The 19,612-nt window shown below is 43.0% G+C and overlaps 1 protein-coding gene across 2 annotated transcripts in view; it reads left to right on the top strand.

Annotated features, from left to right (window-relative positions):
* The window catches only part of GNPDA1 (glucosamine-6-phosphate deaminase 1), an 84,205-nt gene extending 72,518 nt beyond the window's left edge, over window positions 1–11,687 (top strand). For both annotated transcript variants that reach the window (XM_077265845.1, XM_077265847.1), the window contains exon 7: window positions 10,999–11,687. In XM_077265845.1, the coding sequence (XP_077121960.1) occupies window positions 10,999–11,093 (95 nt within the window). In that variant the 3' untranslated portion in view covers window positions 11,094–11,687. The remainder of the gene's footprint in view (window positions 1–10,998) is intronic.
* The last annotated feature ends 7,925 nt before the right edge of the window (window positions 11,688–19,612 follow it).

The following is a 19,612-nucleotide window of genomic DNA, read 5'->3' as shown; positions in this document are numbered from 1 at the left end:
GTCAGACACTGGTGCCTTTGGGAAGCCCCTGGCTGCCATGCCAACCCATTGATACACTTGCTATCGTTACACAGTGGGTCAATAGGTGCCCAGAATAGACACCTGGGCAGTATAACAAGATTTGTTTGTTGCTGTCAGTAATTGACCACAGCCTTTAGGGCTCGTGATGATTGCTGTAAAAGGCAGATGCTGGCAATATCACACACCTAGCATCTACCTTGAGTGGCATAGCATCCGTTTTTAATTCTGTTCCATACACTCGCAACAGTTTTGATGTTGTACATTATGGCATGGAAGGGGTTAATATGCTAAAATTGCTGTTTTTTCCCCTCACTCATGACAGCACTTGAGAGAGGGATCCACCCCTATCCCTGCACAGGATATCGAGCACAAAATAAAAAGGCAACTGCCACTTCCTCCTTCAAAGTGGTTTGGTTTCCTGTTCTTGTGGATGTAGGAACCTTGAGCAATGAGCACATGGTGGCTGCAGCAATGAACCCTAGAACACCATAGCCCAGTTGGCTGCTGAAATGTTTACATCCATTTGGGACAATCTAGATTTAATTTTTCAGTACTTACTGCCTCATGTTGGATGGTGAATGGCTTGGGGCCTGGTGTTTTTCGGTGACCTCGAGATTTTTGCATGTCCAGCAGCCTGATTTTTGTTTGTTTTTCCAGTCTGGTGTGGCCTCATGTCTCATGTTTGGCCTGCCACCTCATGCCTCAACCGATTTGAGTCCCCTTTTTTTTTTTCCCCCTCCTTCACTACTGTCTGAGATTCCCTACCCTTTACTACCCATAGTGTTGATATTCGTAAGTGTTGAGGAGATCACCAGAGAGATGACACGGATCTCACCGCTGCCACCAATTTGTCAGGGGACGCAACTCCATGGCTTCCAATCATCAGGACAACTGGCAATTGACTAACAAGTGATGGATGAGGCTGTGGCTGTTTTCCTTACTAGGTCAGTTATACTGAACTAACAGTGAGCGTTTTGTATGTAGACCTCTGATTCAAACTCGTGGGATGTATATGTGATTGTATGGGGGGGTAAAAATACGATACATATATATTGTATGTATTTTTACACACCCCAATACGATCACTGCTAACTACACAATAACAAAAGGAACTACTAGCTGCTGCCACCACCAATCGTTTATACAAGACGATGGGACATCCATTAAGGTAGCATATGGCTTCAGGGGTGTAGTTTATAGAGCAAGAGGAATAGAGCTGTTAACCCCTTAATCCCATATGACGTACTATCCAGTCGAGGTGACCTGGGACTTAATTCCCAGGGACAGGATAGTACGTCATATGCGATTGGCTGCGCTCACTGGGGAGCGCGGCCGATCGCAGCCGGGTGTCAGCTGACTATCGCAGCTGACATCCGGCACTATGTGCCAGGAGCGGTCACGGACCGCTCCCGGCACACTGCGATCAAACATGATCGCAGTGTTCCGGCGGCATAGGGAAGCATCGCGCAGGGAGAGGGCTCCCTGCGGGCTTCCCTGAGACGATCGGTACAAGGTGATGTGCTCACCTTGTACCGAGCCTCTCCTCCCTGCAGGCCCCGAATCCAAAATGGCGGCGGGGCTACTTCCGGGTCCTGCAGGGAGGTGGCTTACCAAGCGCCTGCTCAGAGCAGGTGCTGGTAAGCCAGGAGCAGGGCACGCCAGATCGCTGATCTGACACAGTGCTCTGCAAAGTGTCAGATCAGCGATCTGTCACTATACAGTGATGTCCCCCCCCCCCTCCCGGGACAAAGTAAAAAAGTAAAAAAAAATTTTTTTTAGATATGTAAAAAAAAACAAACAAAAAAAAACAACGACCCGACCTATAAAACTGTTCCACTAGTTAACCCCTTCAGTGAACACCGTAAAAGAAGCAAAAAACAACGCTTTATTACCATATCGCCAATCAAAAAGTGGAATAACACGCAATCAAAAAGAGAGATATAAATAACCATGGTACTGATGAAAACGTCATCTTGTCCCGCAAAAAACGAGCTGCCATACAGCATCATCAGCGAAAATATAAAAAGTTACAGTCCTCAGAATAAAGCAATGCAAAAATAATTATTTTTTCAATAAAATAGTTTTTATCGTATAAAAGCGCCAAAACATTAGAAAAGATGTAAATAAGGTATCGCTGTAATCGTACTGACCCGAAGAATAAAACTGCTTTATCCATTTTACCAAACGTGGAACGGTATAACCCCCCCCCCCCCTAAAAAATTCATGAATAGCTGGTTTTTGGTCATTCTGCCTCACAAAAATCGGAATAAAAAGCGATCAAAAAATGTCACGTGCCCGAAAATGTTACCAATAACAACATCAACTCGTCCCTCAAAATACAAGACCTCACATGATTCTGTGGACCAAAATGTGGAAAAATTATAGCTCTCAAAATGTGGTAACGCAAAAAATATTTTTTGCAATAAAAAGCGTCTTTTAGTGTGTGACAGCTGCCAATCATAAAAATCCGCTAAAAAACCCGCTATAAAAGTAAATCAAACCCCCCTTCATCACCCCCTTAGTTAGGGAAACATGAAAAGATTAAAAAATGTATTTATTTCCATTTTCCCATTAGGGCTAGGGTTAGTGTTGGGGCTAGGATTAGGGTTGGGGCTAGGGTTAGGGCTATAGTTAGGGTTGGGGCTAGGGTTAGTGTTAGGGTTAGGGTTGGGGCTAGGGTTAGTGTTAGGGCTAGGGTTAGTGTTAGGGCTAGGGTTGGGGCTAGGATTAGGGTTGGGGCTAGGGTTAGGGTTGGGGCTAGGATAAGGATTGGGGTTAGGGTTATGGCTTCAGTTAGGGCTACAGTTAGGGTTAGGGCTACAGTTAGGGTTGGGGCTAAAGTTAGGGTTGGGACTAAAGTTAGGGTTTGGATTACATTTACGGTTGGGATTAGGGTTATGGGTTTGTCAGGGTTAGGGGTGTGGTTAGGGTTATGGTTGGGATTAGGGTTAGGGGTGTGTTTGGGATAGGGTTTCAGTTAGAATTGGGGGTTTCCACTGTTTAGGCACATCGGGGCTCTCTAAGCGCGACATGGCGTCCGATCTGAATTCCAGCCAATTCTGCGTTGAAAAAGTAAAACCGTGCTCCTTCCCTTCCGAGCTCTCCCGTGCACCCAAACAAGGGTTTACCCCCACATATGGGGTATCGGCATACTCAGGACAAATTGGACAACAACTATTGCGGTCCAATTTCTCTTGTTACCCTTGGAAAAATACAAAACGGGGGGCTAAAAAATAATTTTTGTGGGGAAAAAAAAGATTTGTTATTTTCACGGTTCTGTGTTATAAACTGTAGTGAAACATTTGGGGGTTCAAACAGTGGTTTACCCCCACATATAGGGTATCGGCGTACTCAGAACAAATGGCACAACAACTTTTGGGGTCCAATTTCTTCTCTTACCCTTGGGAAAATTTTAAATTTGGGGCGAAAAGATCATATTTGTGAAAGTATATGATTTTTTATTTTTAGGGCTCTGCATTATAAACTTCTGTGAAGCACTTGGTGGGTCAAAGTGCTCACCACACATCTAGATAAGTTCCTTAGGGGGTCTACTTTCCAAAATGGTGTCACTTGTGGGGACTTTCAATGTTTAGGCACATCAGGGGCTCTCCAAACGCAACATGGTGTCCCATCTCAATTCCAGTCAATTTTGCAATGAAAAGTAAAATGGCGCTCCTTCCCTTCCGAGCTCTGCCATGCACCCAAACAGTGGTTTACCCCCACATATGGGGTATCGGCGTACTCAGAACAAATTGTACAACAACTTTTGGGGTCCATTTTCTCCTGTTACCCTTAGTAAAATAAAACAAATTGGAGCTGAAGTAAATTTTTTGTGAAAAAAAGTTAAATGTTCATTTTTTTTAAACATTCCCAAAATTCCTGTAAAACACCTGAAGGGTTAATAAGCTTCTTGAATGTGGTTTTGAGCACCTTGAGGGGTGCAGTTTTTAGAATGGTGTCACACTTAGTTATTTTGTATCATATAGACCCCCTCAAAATGACTTCAAATGTGATGTCGTCCCTAAAAAATATTGGTGTTGTAAAAATGAGAAATTGCTGGTCAACTTTTAACCCTTATAACTCCCTAACAAAAAAAAGTTTGGTTCCAAAATTGTACTGATGTAAAGTAGACATGTGGGAAATGTTACTTATTAATTAATTTGTTTGACAGATATCTGTGTTTTAAGGGCATAAAAATTCAAAGTTGGAAAATTGCAAAATTTTCACCAAATTTCCGTTTTTTTCACAAATAAAATAAATAAGTTATATCGAAGAAATTTTACCACTGTCATGAAGTACAATATGTCACGAGAAAACAATGTCCGAATCGCCAAGATCCGTTGAAGCGTTCCAGAGTTATAACCTCATAAAGGGACAGTGGTCAGAATTGTAAAAATTGGCCCGGTCATTAATGTGCAAACTGCCCTTGGGGCTTAAGGGGTTAAATATATAAAACTTAACCCCATTCACCCCGAAGCTAGTTTTCACCTTTCTAACCAAGCCAATTTTACAATTCTGTCCAGAGTCCCTTTAAGGTAATAATTCTTGAATGTTTCAACCGATCCCACTGATTCCGAGAGTTTTTCGTGACCTATTGTACTTCATGATGGTGGTAAAATTTGTTCAATATGACTTGCGTTTATTTGTGAAAATATTGGAATGTTGGCAAAAATTTTGTAAACTTTGCATTTTAACTGATTTAAGGGCAGAAAAATTGTCACACAAAATGGTTAATAAATAACATTTACCACATGTCTACTTTATATTACTAATATACAACCCCTGGCAAAAATTTTGGAATCACCGGCCTTGGAGGATGTTCATTCAGGTGTTTAATTTTGTAGAAGAAAAGCAGATCAGACATGGCTCAAAACTAAAGTCATTTCAAATGAAAACTGTCTGGCTTCAAGAAACACTAAAAGAAATCAAGAACAAAAAATGAGGTAGTCATTAATGGTTACTTTTTTTTTAACCAAGCATGGGGAAAAATTATTGAATCACTCAATTCTGCGGAAAAAATTATGGAATCATGAAAAACAAACAAACACAATCCAAAACATCACTAGTATTTTGTTGCACCACCTCTGGCTTTTATAGTAGCTTGCAGTCTCTGAGGCATGGACTTATTGAGTGTCAAACAGTACTCTTCATCAATCTGGCTCCAACTTTCTCTGATTGCTGTTGCCAGATCAGCTTTGCAGGTTGGAGCCTTGTCATGGACCATTTTCTTCAACTTCCACCAAAGATTTTCAATTGGAATGAAATCCGGACTATTTGCAGGCCATGACATTGACCTTGTGTCTTTTTTTCAAGGAATGTTTTCAGTTTTTGCTCTATTGCAGGATGCATTATCATTTTGAAAAATGATTTCATCATCCCCAAACATCCTTTGAATTGATAGGATAAGAAAAGTGTCCAAAATATCAACATAAGCTTGTGCATTTATTGAAGATGTAATGACAGTCATCTCCCCAGTGCCTTTACCTGACATACAGCCCCATATTATCAATGACTGTGGAGATTTGCATGTTCTCTTCAGGCAGTCATCTTTATAAATCTCATTGGAACGGCACCAAACAAAAGTAAAGTTCCAGCATCATCACCTTGCCCAATCCAGGTTCGCGATTCATCACTGAATATGGATTTCATCCAGTCATCCACAGTCCACGATTGCTTTTCCTTAGCCCATTGTAACCTTGTATTTTTCTGTTTAGGTGTTAATGATGGCTTTCGTTTAGCTTTTCTGTATGCAAATCCCATTTCCTTTAGATGATTGCTTACAGTTCGGTCACAGACGTTGACTCTAGTTTCCACCCATTCGTTTCTCATTTGTTTTGTTGTGCATTTCCTGTTTTAGGGTATGTGCACACGTTGCGGTTTTTGCTGCGGATCCGCAGCAGTTTTCCATGCGGTTTACAGTACAATGTTAACCTATGGAAAACAAAAAGCGCTGTGCACATGCTGCGGAAAAAAACACACGGAATCGCTGCGTTTTTTTTTTCCGCAGCATGTCAAATCTTTGTGCGGAATTCGCAGCGATTTCACACCTGCTCCATATTAAAAAAACGCAGGTGTAAAACCGCAGCAGAATCCGCACTAAAACCACAGGAAAAACGCAGTGTTTTTGCCCTGCGGATTTATCAAAATCAGTGCGGAAAAATCCGCACACCAGGACGCAGCGTGTGCACATACCCTTAGAGACATATTGCTTTAAGTTTCCGATCTCGACGCTTTGATGTCTTCCTTGGTCTACCAGTATGTTTGCCTTTTAACAACCTTCCCATGTTGTTTGTATTTGGTCCAGATTTTAGACACAGCTGACTGAACAACCAACATCTTTTGCAACATTGCGTGATGATTTACCCTCTTAAGAGTTTGATAATTCTCTCCTTTGTTTCAATTGATTTGACATCTCTTATGTTGGAGCCATGATTCACGTCAGTCCAACAGCTCTCCAAGGTGTGATCACTCCTTTTTTAGATGCAGACTAACGAGCAGATCTTATTTGATGCAGGTGTTATTTTTGAGTATGAAAATTTACAGGGTGATTCCATAATTTTTTTTCCTCAGAATTGAGTGATTCCATAATTTTTTTTCCCTATGCTTGGTTAAAAAAGTAACCATTACTGACTACCACATTTTTTGTTCTTGATTTCTTTTAGTGTTTCTTAAAGCCAGAAAATTGCCATTTGAAATGACTTTAGTTTTGTGCCATGTCTGTGATCTGCTTTTTTTTCTACAAAATTAAACAACTGAATGAACATCCTCCAAGGCCGGTGGTTCCATAATTTTTGCCAGGGGTTGTATATATATTTGGCCAATCACCGCTATGGGGGGTGTGGTACAGACCCCCATCCTCATTTCAGGGCAAAGTCCAGAGATGGTCTGCTTTCAGAAACCGCACAATGACTGGAACTAGCGAGGCCATACATGTACTGCGGATTGCAGTTCTCGCAGAGGCATACATGGTTTTTAAGTTCCAAAATGTATTTATTTATTTTTACATATTTTTGAATGCAAGAGTGTATGGTGCCAATGTTGCAGCTCATTCTGCAGAAAGTGTTTGAAGAAAAGAAAAATAACCCTGATGTTTTTTGCTAACTTTAGGCCCATTCTGCTTAATTTGCAATCCCATAAAAACTGTAGCCTTGATGCAGATGTGTGAAGAACCTTTGAAAACATCTGAGCCACTTGTAATACCTAGGAAATTGAGATGCATGGATTTCACTTGCTGATAATCATATACTGTAATTGCTCTGCTACAACCACCTTTTTAGGGAAGGCAACATTGTAAGGTGCACAGGGCAGAAGCCATGGACTGGTGTATTCCCACACCCTGACATCCCACAAGTAAATGGTGTCCATTTTGTTGTGTGCTCTGAGTGAGTTGTAAGTGAGAGAGAAAAACTGTGTATAGCGGTCGCGATCACCCATATAATAATTACTCAAAAAATAATAAAATTTGTCTTTTTTGTAGTAATGCAAAAAACCACACCAAGACAATTGATTAAACCCAATTAAAAAGGCCAAAAGTAGGCCATGTGAAGAACCACTAGAGGTCTGTGTAAGGACCAAAAGCTAACCTCCTTCACTGTTAGCTATGAATGCAGGTAATAATGAAATATAAACACAGATGAACACCTGATGATGCAATGCTACAAATCTTGAACTTAATAAGGTGAGTGCCAACTGGTGAACATGGCCCACTATGAAAAAGAAAATAACAGGAACAAAATCATATATACATTCAGAAGGATTCCAATAATGAAGAAAAAATATTCAAATAGATGAAAAATAAATTGGCATCAAACCTCCTATTTCCCATATGAAATTACCCGGCAAAAATGCCTCAAGACACAATAAGTAAAGGCACAAGTCTTATGAAATGTAGGTGTAAATTGGACATGAAATCTTAGGGTACCGTCTCACAGTGGCACTTTTGTCGCTACGACGGTACGATCCGTGACGTTCCAGCGATATCCATACGATATCGCTGTGTCTGACGCAGCAGCGATTAGGGACCCTGCTAAGAATCGTACGTCGTAGCAGATCGTTTGGAACTTTCTTTCGTCGCTGGATCTCCCGATGTCATCGCTGGATCGGTGTGTGTGACACCGATCCAGCGATGCGTTCGCTTGTAACCAGGGTAAACATCGGGTTACTAAGCGCAGGGCCGCGCTTAGTAACCCGATGTTTACCCTGGTTACCATCGTAAATGTAAAAAAACAAACAAACAGTACATACTCACATTCCGGTGTCCATCAGGTCCCCTGCCGTCAGCTTCCCGCACTGACTGAGCGCCGGCCGGAAAGCAGGGCACAGCGGTGACGTCACCGCTGTGCTCTGCTTTTACTTTACGGCCGGCCGGCGCTCAGTCAGTGCGGGAAGCTGACGGCAGGGGACCTGACGGACACCGGAATGTGAGTATGTACTGTTTGTTTTTTTTTAACATTTACGATGGTAACCAGGGTAAACATCAGGTTACTAAGCGCGGCCCTGCGCTTAGTAACCCGATGTTTACCCTGGTTACCCGGGGACTTCGGCATCGTTGGTCGCTGGAGAGCTGTCTGTGTGACAGCTCCCCTGCGACCACACAACGACATACCAACGATCACGGCCAAGTCGTATCGCTGGTCGTGATCGTTGGTAAATCGTTTAGTGTAACCGGTACCCTTAGTCCTATGAGCAGCAATGAGTCTGCACTGTGAAGGCAAACAGCTGATCAGATGGAGACATGCACAGATGAATGCCCTATTCAAAAAGAAGAATGGAGGATGCAAATGAACATTCTGACTAAACAATAGTTGAAGACAGAATACCTCATAAAGAAACCAAGGCAAGAATAAAACCTGCTACCAGCTTGATGGTGATCGCGACCGCTATACACACTGCTTTTTTTTTTTTCTCTCACTTGCTGTTAATTTTTGTGTGTGGTCAGCGCTCTCCCTTAATATTTTGTAGTGCTCTCAAGTTTCCATTTCCACTCTGAGTGAATTGTATAACACTCACTCACTTTTTGTCCAGAGGACTCTACTGGCTCTGAGATCCATGTACAGCCGCATATAAACCAGGTGACACCCGGTTCTGCTTAACCAGTCCAACTTTACTTAAGTCTCAGTTCAGTAGATGGCATCATGCAGTATTGGGCACAACCTTCATTTCCGCTGCTAAGGTTCCTGGAACAGTACACGTTCACATTATCCGTTCTATCTATCCGCTTATTAGACCCTTGAGCCTCCAGGATTTTTTGATGGGCTCCACAGTACTCACAGGATCTGATGTCCCTCTTGTTTCCCCATCCATCTTCCCCATTATGGAAGTAGTGTCAGTGCTCTCGGTAGCCACTGACTCGAGCCTGAGGCTTTGGACGTTCCAGGAATGCCCGCAGGGAGTTCCATAGAATCCTAGACCACCCAAACGACTGGTACTTCTCGTGCCTCCGTCCCACTGCCCTTGAACTTCTGCTAACACTGAACTCTCACACCATCTAATCTCCTAATCTCACTTTAATAAGGAAGTATTCCTCCTTTTTAACTAATCTACCCCCTCCTACTGGGGCTATTTCTGAACCCTTTGACCTTTACTATCCTGTACCTATTTACGTCCTGATTCTATAGTACATACCACTGCACTGTTCCCAGTCCTTATCGGCTTTATCCTACATCTATACCCTGATCTTCTATACCTATGTCCTAAACCTTACCCTTAGACTATGTGCCCACGTTCAGGAAAGTGTGCAAAATTTTCCTGAGTAAATCCAGACTACTTTTCGCTTTTTTTTTTTCCGGAGCTTCCCATTGCAATAAACAGCTGCAAATCTGCGAAAAATCTGCAAAATGAATGAACATGCTGCGGTTTTTTTCGCAATGCGTTTTTATCGCAGAAAAAAATGCAGCATGTGCCCAAAAATTTCGGAATGCTTTAAAATTATGGGATTCTTAATAATATATGCGTTTTTAAGCGTTTTTGCAGCGAAAAAACGTGAAAAATCTGGAACGTGTGCACATAGCCTCATACTTACCCTATTCTTAGTACATTAACACATTGAGTTGCACATCACTCACATAACCAACATAAATTTGTTCGCATTAGTGCCGTCATATTCTATGCACTTGAAATACATTTTTAACACACAAGAGCACATCCATTTTATTAGAGAGGAAAGCGTATGATTGTCCCTGACACACTTTTACAACATAATGACCAGAGGAATGCAAACAGCCTGAACATAAAGATTCCAGTCATGTTCTGAATGTTTCTTTTCACATTCTGCTAGTGGTTGTGCTTTCGATGCATAACCGGATATGCTTAGAAACAGCACAAGTTCTTTCCATTTAATCTGATGCTTCTCAATTTGGCCTTTCCTCCTGATAATTGTGGATAAAATGGTTGTTACAATTCCCTTTTTGAAAGGGTGTGTACCCTTGTGACCGGTGACACTTTCAGTACTGAATGGACATTATCAGACCTTGTAGAAGCATGCACCCAACTCTTAACACACCTAGTCATCAATTTATTCATAAATTTCTAGGAGGAACATTCTGAAATAGAATACTAAAAAAAATTGCAGAATTATGTACTGAACTCAAGTATTTACTAAAACAGAATTATCTGTCAGCTCTTCTGACTTTTTTTTTTTTGTCAGATTACCGTCCCGCCAACTTCCTCAAAGATTTTGAGCTTGCGAGCAGAATCCTCACTCCTCTTGTTTTGACTAACTTACTGCTGAGTCATGTCTTGTATATTTTGTACTTGACTACCTCTGATTTGTAAAATGCTGCTGAATATGTTGGCTCTATAGAGAAAACTACATGTGGTAAACCCATTGTGACGGGCCTCTATTGTTCACGTGAAGGAGCTACATATACAATTGTGGCTTGTCAGCAAATTATCTTTATTTTTATGAGCAGTTTTGCAAACTATTCTATTCCTTACTTCTATATCCATGGATTAATGCGTTTGTCCTCCTCGTTACAGGTTTATTGCATGTTCACAATAAATTGGTTGATCCTCTGTACAGCATGAAGGAAAAAGAAACTGAACGTACCCCAAAGAAACCATATAGTGACTAACTGAGCAGGACAGTGGAATTCTGAGGTGACGTGACGAAGGATCAGACTGTGTAACTTTTTTGCTACTTGAAGAACCTGGTCTGCTACCTCCCAGTCAAGAGGCAGATAGCCCCATTGTGCCTTGGTGGACCAGTATGATCTCATACCTTTTTTAGACTGTGTATATTTTACACCCTGTTCAATCTGCTTGACACTTTTGTGTGCTTTCTTCAGATATATAAGGTCCTAAGGCTGGTTTTACATGAGCACATTATGGCACCAACAATAGCCTTACTCCATAACTAATAACCAGAAGTATTCATATCACAGATGTATGATGCAGCTGTTTTGGGTAACTCAGCTGGGGTTTGTAGTGTAGTATAGCTACAAAAATACAAATGTATTCTGTGTGAAACTTGCCCCACACATCACTAAAACTCAGACTATAGCCTTATAAGACTCGATGTATTTGGGTGCAAAATGAATTGCAAATGTTTTGTATTCTCGAACTTCTATAGTTCCTAAATGTATATGCTGTTAATGTTGCAGTTTTGTATGAAATGCCAAGGGCTAGTCCCCTTACAGAAACTCTGATTAAATATTGATGCAAACAAATCTCTATGGCGTGTTTTTTTGTTTTTTTTCGATCATGTAGCACACCCAACAAATGTGAAGTTAGATTTTGTCTGGAGTCTTAAGTTCACCAAACCATTCCTTCCATCAGACACTTTCTACCATTGCCATATGCTAATGACACTCTGCTGCGAGTGTGAGCTTGCTCCGATCACAGCACAGGTGCAGAGGTAATGGGGAAAAATTAACTTCTTACATCTCAATATACCACACAAAATGTGAGGTTTGAAAAACTTTAAAACTACCTAAATTTACAAACAACGAAATCTGGCTCATATTTAACCTTAACAAGTCACGACCTTGGGATTTTCCTTTTTTGCGCCTTGAGGGCTTTTTTTTTTTTGGGGACTAGTTGTACTTTTGAATGTTACCATTGATTTTACCATATAGTGTACTGGAAAACGGGGGGGAAACGATACAAATGCGATGAAATTGCAAAAAAAAGTGCAGTTCCGCCACCTGCCATTATGACCTGGAGAATCATAATTAGTTTGCAGACACCAAACATGTATAGGTTCTTTTTTCTATAAGTGGTAAAAAAATCAATTTTCAGAGATTGGTAGCTAGATCTAGAGCGAAACCTGCTGACAGGTTCCCGTTCAAAGGCTTAGATTAGTGCCAGTAGTGGATTTGGCATATGTGCATGTACGACTGCTGTTGGCTCTGCATCTACTAACTAGTCAGCCCACCAATCGTAGGCTGAAACAATCGGAATATCCAAAGTATGAAAGAACATCTTCCTTTCAGGCATCCAGTATCCATGAACCATGTCACTTTTGGACTCTGTGGAACATATCCTGGCACAACTCTGTCCACTTGTAACCCTCCCTTACCAGTGCATGACTGCTGACTGGCTCACAAGCCCCACCTGAGAGTCGGGGAGATGGGGGGGCAGGAGATGGTAATAAAGCAAACTAGTAAACAACCAATACTGACAAGCTGCCCGTTGCAAGTAGATTGTGTGCCGGATGGGTCAAGGAAAATATGTATTTACACATGCATAGGTTTGGGTCGATAATACAACGCTGAGGTTAAAACATACCATGAACAGCTTGCATAGGGTGAATTTTTAATGGAAAAAAATTATAAAATGCTACCTAAATATGGCATAATTAGCAGTATCGATAAGAGATTATTGTACAATTGAGTTAATATAGAGCAGCCGAAATTCAGATGCTTGTTGAAACCCTGGGGTGTACCGTCCCAGTGATTGAACGTCCTGTCCTAGGCTAAAAATCCACTATGCCTCAGGTTGCAGGGCCTCCCAATCCCAGTTGTACCCCCTCCTTATTGAAGCTCATGAAATTCAATGAGGCAGTTCCCCACCATCATATTTTCAGTTTTTGTCTTGCCAATATACACTCACCGGCCACTTTATTAGGTACACCATGCTAGTAACGGGTTGGACCCCCTTTTGCCTTCAGAACTGCCTCAATTCTTCGTGGCATAGATTCAACAAGGTGCTGGAAGCATTCCTCAGAGATTTTGGTCCATATTGACATGATGGCATCACACAGTTGCCGCAGATTTGTCGGCTGCACATCCCAAAGATGCTCCATACAAGGCAGGATGGATCCATGCTTTCATGTTGTTTACGCCAAATTCTGACCCTACCATCCGAATGTCGCAGCAGAAATCGAGACTCATCAGACCAAGCAACGTTTTTCCAATCTTCTACTGTCCAATTTCGATGAGCTTGTACAAATTGTAGCCTCAGTTTCCTGTTCTTAGCTGAAAGGAGTGGTACCCGGTGTGGTCTTCTGCTGCTGTAGCCCATCTGCCTCAAAGTTCGACGCACTGTGCGTTCAGAGATGCTCTTAGGCCTACCTTGGTTGTAACGGGTGGCGATTTGAGTCACTGTTGCCTTTCTATCAGCTCGAACCAGTCTGCCCATTCTCCTCTGACCTCTGGCATCAACAAGGCATTTCCGCCCACAGAACTGCCGCTCACTGGATTTTTTTTCTTTTTCGGACCATTCTCTGTAAACCCTAGAGATGGTTGTGCGTGTCTAATCCCAGTAGTTCAGCAGTTTCTGAAATACTCAGACCAGCCCTTCTGGCACCAACAACCATGCCACGTTCAAAGGCACTCAAATCACCTTTCTTCCCCATACTGATGCTCGGTTTGAACTGCAGGAGATTGTCTTGACCATGTCTACATGCCTAAATGCACTGAGTTGCCGCCATGTGATTGGCTGATTAGAAATTAAGTGTTAACAAGAAGTTGGACAGGTGTACCTAATAAAGTGGCCAGTGAGTGTATATGCCCTTGTATATACAATGTGACCAATATTTTTACGTACTCTTCTCTGGTCCGGGCAGGAACAGCCAAACAGCTGGAAAAGGTGATGTACAAATACAATGGTTTTAGCTCCCTGTGCCACCATTCAGATTGTGCTTGTTGCACAGTGCCTTAGTCCACACACTGCACAGACCAATGCACTGGGGGAAATGTTTGGCTTGCACTCTTGTCAAATGGCGAGGTGGTGGTGTAACGGGCCAGATGACCCTTTATCCATGTGATCAAAATTCACCGCACTCTATAGTTTAAGTGATGCAAAGAAATCTCATTTATTTGAGTCTGTGAAAACAGGGAAAAAGCAAAACCGCAGAAAAAATGTCGATACTATTAGGCTTGTTTTACACTTGCCGTATTTTTTGCGGGCCATATCGCTGCAATTTTCAAGGTCTGCCGCAATATCGGACCACAAAAAAACTTGCGTATCGCCGTTTTTCAGGTCCCCAATGCCATAGCAAAAGTATTAGGAAAAAAACATCGGTCCGCAGAACCTTCTGTTGTTTTTGCGGCCCCATTGATTTACAATGGGGGCTGTGTCCGTAAGCCGTGAAAAATATTGAGCAAGCTCGATATTTTTTCACGGCCGTAAATACGGCCCTCACGTCCATGCGGCGTACGGGGCTCCTACGATTTTTGGTGGCCCGTTTTTGCAGCCCCATCGAAATCTATTGGGGCCGCAAAAACACTGCAAGTGTAAAAGCAGCCTTACAGAGGGACTATATTCAATTGCAAACATTTTGACCCGTCCTAGGTCTTATTCATTACGTCGCTGTAAGAAAGAGAAATACATGAGTGACCTGTTCATGGTTACATAATACAATAGCAGAAAACGGGACAAGAAAATAACTTTCACTAAAATAAAACAAAATCCCAGATTTTATGCACTCGGTCAGCGTAATGAGCATATGTAAGTGTTAGGGTATGTGCACATGTTGCGGATTCAGATGCGTTTCTGCAGGGCAGAATTGCCTCAAAACCGCATTGTGCACACAATGTTAATCAATAGGAAATACAAAAACGCTGTGCACATGCTGCGGAAAAAAACACGCGGAATTGCAGCATTTTATTTTCCCCAGCATGTCAATTCTTTTTGCGGATCTGCAGCGTTTCTGCACCCATTGACTTCCATTGATTCAGTCAAGTCTGCAGCAAAACTGCAGGTTTAAAAAGATCTGCAGTTTTGCTGCGGAGTTGCGTGCGAGAAACGCTGCAGATCGGGAGGGGGAAGAGTGTGTGGGCGGAGACTGTGTGGGCGGAGACTGTGTGTGTGCGGAGATGTGCGTGTCTGTGTGCGGGTGTCTTGTGTGTGTCTGCGGTGGTCTGCGGGTGTATTCGGGGCTGTGTGTTTGTGTGTGGGGGACTGCGGGGCTGTGTGTGTCTGTGTGTGAGGAGTCTGCAGGGCTGTGTGTTTGTGTGCGGAGGTGTGTGTGTGTGTGTGTGTGTGTGTGTGTGCGGGGCTGTATAAGCAGGCATCATCCAATGGGACTACTAGTCCCATCTGGCTATTCCTGCTACAGTGACAGCTAGCCGGATGATGGGACAGCAGTAGTCCCATCATCCGGCTACTGTGTTCAAGTGTAAAAAAAACAAACACATACGTATTATCTATCTTGCTGTGTGTAAACATTATTCTCCAATGGAGTATGAAAATGAAGAGGTTGGACAAGAAATGACATCACAATACTTTTCCGTGGGAGATTCTTCAGCTGGAGACCTTTATAAGCTCTCCAGCCCTTCTCCTCTGGCGTTGTGGAGCAGCATGTCGCGCTGGGTGCGCATGCATGAAGACTTCCAGGTCTGAAGCCGGTGATATGATATGACGTTGAACGCCAGCCAGCTTAAGCATACAGAGGAAGATTTTTCTGTTCCACACTGGAATGCATGGGCACATCTACAGTGCAGATGATGTGGCGGCCCCCCCCCCCCCATCTGGACATCAGAGGGAGGAGGTCCTCTAATCAGAGGACAGATGCTGAAGTCCGGTTCCCAATATAAGAGCCCCGGACAAGGAAAACCTCTAAGGTAGGACCACTGTTTGGTAAACAGTATGGAAATGTCGGGTTCCTCTCACTCTGCGCCTGCAGATCCCAGAACCCTCCCGGTCCCAGTAAGCACTGGGTATCCATCCCCTGTGTGCAGGTTTAGAGGGTTATTATTCCTTCTCCCCTTTCTTGTAGGGGGACAAGGAACCTGCACCAGGAAGCAAGTTCAAGACTTCACGGAGATGTGCAGTCCGTACAAAAGAGCTGGCCTCTTCGCTTAAGAAGATATTATGCAAAGAGTGCACTCAGGCCATGTGCACACGTTCAGGATTTTTAGCATTTTTTTCGCGTTTTTTCACTATAAAAACGTGATAAAAACGCGAAAAAAACGCTAACATATGCCTCCTATTATTTACAGTGTATTCCGCATTTTTTGTGCAAATGTTGCGATTTTTTCCGCGAAAAAATCGCATCGCGGAAAAAAAAGCAACATGTTCATTAAAATTGCGGAATTGCAGGGATTCCGCACACCTAGGAGTCCATTGATCTGCTTACTTCCCGCACGGGGCTGTGCCCACCATGCGGGAAGTAAGCAGATTATGTGCGGTTGGTACCCAGGGTGGAGGAGAGGAGACTCTCCTCCATGCACTGGGCACCATATAATTGGTCAAAAATAAAAGAATTAAAATAAAAAATAGTCCTATACTCACCCTTGATGTCCCCCGCAGTGTTCCCGCCTCACCGCTGCATGCTGCCGTTCGGTTCCTGTAGCTGGTGTGCGGTGAAGGACCCTGCCGATGACGTCACGGTCCTGTGATTGGTCGAGACCGGTCATGTGACCGCTCACGTGACCGTGACGTCATGGAAGGTCCTGCGCGCACACCATCTATACGGAACGGACGCCGGTGAGGAGATCAGCTGTCTGCGGGTGAGTATAAGCATTTTTTTTATTTTTTTATTATTTTTAAACATTCTATCTTTTACTATAGATGCTGCAAAAGCAGCATCTATAGTAAAAAGTTGGTCACACTTGTCAAACACTATGTTTGACAAGTGTGACCAACCTGTCAGTCAGTTTTCCAAGCGATGCTACAGATCGCTTGGAAAACTTTAGCATTCTGCAAGCTAATTACGCTTGCAGAATGCTTAAAAAACGTGAAAAAAACGGAAAAAAAACGCCAAAAAAAAATGCGGATTTCTTGCAGAAAATTTCCGGTTTTCTTCAGGAAATTTCTGCAAGAAATCCGGACGTGTGCACATACCCTCAGAAAGTCATCAGGGAAGAGCAACCATCCTTGATGGAATAAATTTAGGGCCTAATCCAACAGGAGCTAAAAACCTCCCTGACTGCTTTTTCTCAGCCCGCCCCCAGTGAGGTACTCCCAGAGAGGACGTCCTAGCTTCTCTGCCTCTCCTCCAGAAAGCAAGAGGGTTCCTAGCAGATGCCCCTGCAGAATCTGAGAGTGGCAGCAAGATCGTCAGAGTTGTCAAAGTCTGTAAGATGAGCACTCTGGCTAAGGTCTTGGAGCGCGGACATGACTTCAAAAATGAAGCTGTGCTCTATCTCCTTCAAAGGGAAATACATGTTTGGTCCTGCCCTTGATGAGCTGTTAGAAAAGGCTTAAGACAAAAAGACGACCTTACCGGAACCTAGGAATACTAGGAAAAGACCCTTCCGCCCCAACAAGAGCATTCACCTCAGTACAAGGGGAAGGGCAAGTCAGGTCGCTGTAGCTACCTGTAAGGCTGCCGTCACACTAGCAGCATTTGGTCTGTATTTTACATCAGTATTTGTAAGCCAAAACCAGGAGTGGAACAATTAGAGGAAAAGTATAATAGAAACATATGCACCACTTCTGCATTTATCACCCACTCCTGGTTTTGGCTTGCAAATACTGATGTAAAATACTGACCAAATACTGCTCGTGTGATGGCAGCCTAAGGGTATGTGTCCACGTTCAGGATTGCATCAGGATTTGGTCAGGATTTTTCATCAGTATTTGTAAGCCAAAACCAGGAGTGGGTGATAAATGCAGAAGTGGTGCATATGTTTCTATTATACTTTTCCTCTAATTGTTCCACTCCTGGTTTTGGCTTACAAATACTGATAAAATCCTGACCAAATCCTGATGCAATCCTGAACGTGGACACATACCCTAAGGGGGAAAGACAAATCTTTTTCTTCCCCACTCCCAGAGACAAAAGAAGCCATGACGCCAACAATTTAGGAGGTTGCATCTCAAACTTGCTTTCGCAGTGGCTAAAGATCTCTTCAGATCAGTAGACTCTAAGATCAGTCAGGGAAGGAATAAAAATAGTTTGCCTTATATCCTCCCAAAACAATAAAAACAATGCGACTCTCCTCTCCAGAGCTGCAATCCACCTTGATAGCAGGAGTAAAAAACCTATTATCCATTAAGGTAGTCTCCATAGTCCCAGAAAGGCAAAGGACATTACTCAAACATGTTCATCGTAAAGAAACCAAACGGGTTCCTTTGGGTTATAATCAATCTGAAACCCCTGAATCGTTACATAACATACAGAAGATTCAAGATGGAATCAGGTCAACAGTACCTCTGATTGGGCAGGATTTCATCATGGTGACAACAGTATGCGTCCTGTAGCTGTATCGCATCATGACCCATCCAACTTATCTGAGATTCCTAAGATTTGCAATCGCCCAGGGAGAGCACACAGACCATTACCAGTTCAATGTCCTCCCGTTCGGTCTATCCTCGGCCCCACAGATCTTCACAAAGATCATGTCTGAGGTCATGGCATATATCAGAGGTCAGCACTAGTGACCAGCGAGTATACTCGTTGCAATGGTTTTCCAGAGCACGCTTGGGTGGTCTCCAAGTATTTATGACTGCTCGGAGATTTAGTTTTCCTTGCCGCAACTAGATGATTTGCGGCTACTAGACAGCTTGATTACATGTGGGGATTTCCTAGCAACCAGGCAACCCCCACATGTACTCAGGCTGGCTAACAGCCATAAATCATCTAGCTGAGGCAAGGAAAATGAAATTTCCGAGCAGTCATAAATATTCGCAGATCACCCGAGCGTGCTTGTGAATACCCAAGCAACGAGTATATTCGCTCATCACTAGTCAGCACATATGCCTAGTTCCATACCTTGATGACCTCTGGCTGGTGGCTCCCTCAGTACCCATGCTACAGGAACATCTGCAGATGATAACCCAGATCCTATCATCTCTAGGCTGGATAATGAACCTCAAAAAATCAGATATGGTTCCTGCAAAGCAAATACTTTCTTAGGAGTCCTACTGGACTCACACAGCCAAACATCTTTCTTGCCCAAATAAACACAGATCTTGCTAAGATCAAAGATAAAGATACTACAGAGTAAGAAGGTGGTGTAATTAAGATGGGCCACATCGGTTCTTGGATCTATGACATCCTGCATCCAGATGGTAGCGTGGGCACAAGCACACACCAGAACGCTTCAGACGCACATCCTGGCAAACTGTGATGGATCCCCAGAATCCTTGGACAAGAAGATCCGGATGCTGCCTTGTGTAAAGTCCTCGTTGACATAGTGGCTAAAAACAGAGAACGTGAGAAGATGGGTTCCCTGGACGCAAGACCCAGCAATCACTATAAAAG

The sequence above is a fragment of the Ranitomeya variabilis genome, chromosome 5 (assembly GCF_051348905.1).
Source record: "Ranitomeya variabilis isolate aRanVar5 chromosome 5, aRanVar5.hap1, whole genome shotgun sequence".
NCBI classification, from domain to species: Eukaryota; Metazoa; Chordata; class Amphibia; order Anura; family Dendrobatidae; genus Ranitomeya; species Ranitomeya variabilis.
This window is presented reverse-complemented; position numbering and strand designations above follow the sequence as displayed.